Source organism: Pteropus vampyrus, unplaced genomic scaffold, assembly GCF_000151845.1.
Source record: "Pteropus vampyrus isolate Shadow unplaced genomic scaffold, Pvam_2.0 Scaffold250, whole genome shotgun sequence".
Taxonomy (NCBI): Eukaryota; Metazoa; Chordata; class Mammalia; order Chiroptera; family Pteropodidae; genus Pteropus; species Pteropus vampyrus.
This window is the reverse complement of record NW_011889031.1, coordinates 428,255-430,199: the sequence shown is the minus strand read 5'-3', so window position 1 is coordinate 430,199 and position 1,945 is coordinate 428,255. Positions and strand designations below refer to the sequence as shown.

The window sequence follows — 1,945 nt, the reverse complement described above, 5'->3', positions numbered from 1 at the left end:
ACTCTGGAAGTCACTCCTGACCCCCTGGGATGGAGCAGGTGCCTTCCCTAGACCCACAATGCCCTGGGCTACTTCCATTAGTGCCCAGGTCACTCGAGCTTGTAACAGTCGTACCTCTGTCTGCCTCCTCTATCCAACTGTGAGCAACCCAAGGCCAGGGAACTGGACAGGTGCCCTAGGCAGACAATCTGCTGGACGCCTTTCCTTACAAGGTGAGAAGAGCAGAGGTCACATGAGCTAGATTCCTGCCCTGTCTCAAACCTGCTTTGTGACCCTGGACCACTCGCTGGGCCTCTCTGGGCCTCACTTTCTTCCCCCTGTAAAGCAGAGAGGTTGAGCCAGGGCTGCTGGGCAGCCGAGGAGCCTCCTTGGGAAGGAAGTGGGCACCCCATCACCGGAAGGATTCAAGCTGGGCTGTGACCCAGCTCGCCAGGGTCTCAGTAATTTGATTCCGATTCGCAGGCGAAGCCGGTGTTTGCTGAGCACCTACGCAGTGCAGGGACTCGGCACCTGTCATCTCAGCTCTTATGTGACCCGCAAAGGTGGGAGCTGTTACCTCACAAAGGAGGTAACTGAAGCTCACGGGGTGAAGCCCCTGCCAGAAGACACACGGACTAGCAGCAAGAACAGCACCTTTCTTGACAGACCCCCACAGCAAGTTGATCCCGCACTTCCCGAGAGCCAGGGGGGGGACCTGAGTGTGTCACCGACATTCTCGTCCCACTCTCTGCAGCCCTATGAGGGAGGAGCCGTTACCACCCCACGTCATAGTTGCACCCGAGACCCAGGGAGGGTCAGTATCTTGACCAGGGTCAGACGGCTGGAGAGGAGAGGGACCTGGACCTGGAAGTCTGGGGCCAGAGCCTGTTCTGAATCCCAAATGCCTTCCTGCCCACCTTGTGAGGAAAGATTGATGACTTCCTAGTCCAGAAGGGGAAAGTGAGGCTCAGAGAGCTTAAGGCACTGGCCCAAAGGCACACAGCAAAAGGGGGAGAAGTGGGGCTGCAACCGCCGTCTGCCAGACTTCGAAACCTAACAGAACTGGGAGGCGCTCAGGGTCTCACGGCCACTCCTTGGCTCATCTCCCTATGATGACAGGTTTAGGGAAATGACTGGTCCAAGGTCACACAGCCTGGCAGTGCTAGGCCTGAGGCTCTTACTTCCTTAGGACACCAGGATTAAACTCCTCTCTGTCCGAGATCTTAGCGTAGCCATAGGGATGCAAGGAGTGAAATGGGGGTGAGGGTCTCCCCATCCCCAAGAGCATGAGGAAAAAGAAGAGGACGACTCACACAGACCTCCCCGCCAAAGCCTGGGAGCCCTCATGAGTCTGCTGCCCAGGAGGAGAATAACCGGGCCCTGGCGAGTCTCCCGCCCCTTCAGTTTCTGGGGAAGGTCCTGCATCCTCCAAAGAGCTAAGAAATGGAAGGCCCCCTCCCCTCAGATGGAGGAGTTTTAAGATTAGGAGAGAGGAAAAGGAGGTGAGACCTGTCTCCCACAGGACAGGGAGGGAGAGGTAAAATGACTGGCCTCTTAGGAGATGGGGAAAGAGGAAAAGTCCCCCAAGGAATGAGGGATGCTAGTGGAGACCCTCCTCCGACTACCTGTCAAACTGGAAGTGCCCCCGCCCCCAGCCCATCTCCAAGGTAGGAGGAAGTCGAGGATGCACTCCGTAGCCGGGGGCGGGGGTGAATGTCTGGGGTCTCCCTCCACCGCTCAGAGACCTCCCCTCCTCTGCCGGGGGCCAGTGAAGACCCACTTCTCTAGGAAAAAAAAAAAACCAGGAAATCCCGCCCAGATGGGAGCAGAACCGGAAGTCCCGCCTCTGGACGGGTGAGGGGCGCCCCGAAACCCCCCAAGCAGCCCCTCGACCCTACTGACATGGTCCACGGTCAAGGTAAAGATCCTGGGGGGCCTGGAGACCGGAAAGTAAGGCTGTCTAGGG

General features: G+C 57.9%; 1 protein-coding gene across 4 annotated transcripts in view; it reads right to left on the bottom strand.

The window, feature by feature from the left end:
- The window catches only part of AKT1S1 (AKT1 substrate 1), a 9,441-nt gene that overhangs the window by 6,146 nt on the left and 1,350 nt on the right, over positions 1 to 1,945 (bottom strand). The window contains exon 1 of one of the 4 annotated variants that reach the window (XM_023520135.1): positions 1,882 to 1,910. The exons of the other annotated variants lie outside the window; for them this stretch is intronic. Within the exon in view, the coding sequence (XP_023375903.1) occupies positions 1,882 to 1,883 (2 nt within the window). The 5' untranslated portion in view covers positions 1,884 to 1,910. Of the gene's footprint in view, positions 1 to 1,881; positions 1,911 to 1,945 lie in introns of those variants that run through there. 4 annotated transcript variants of the gene reach the window in all.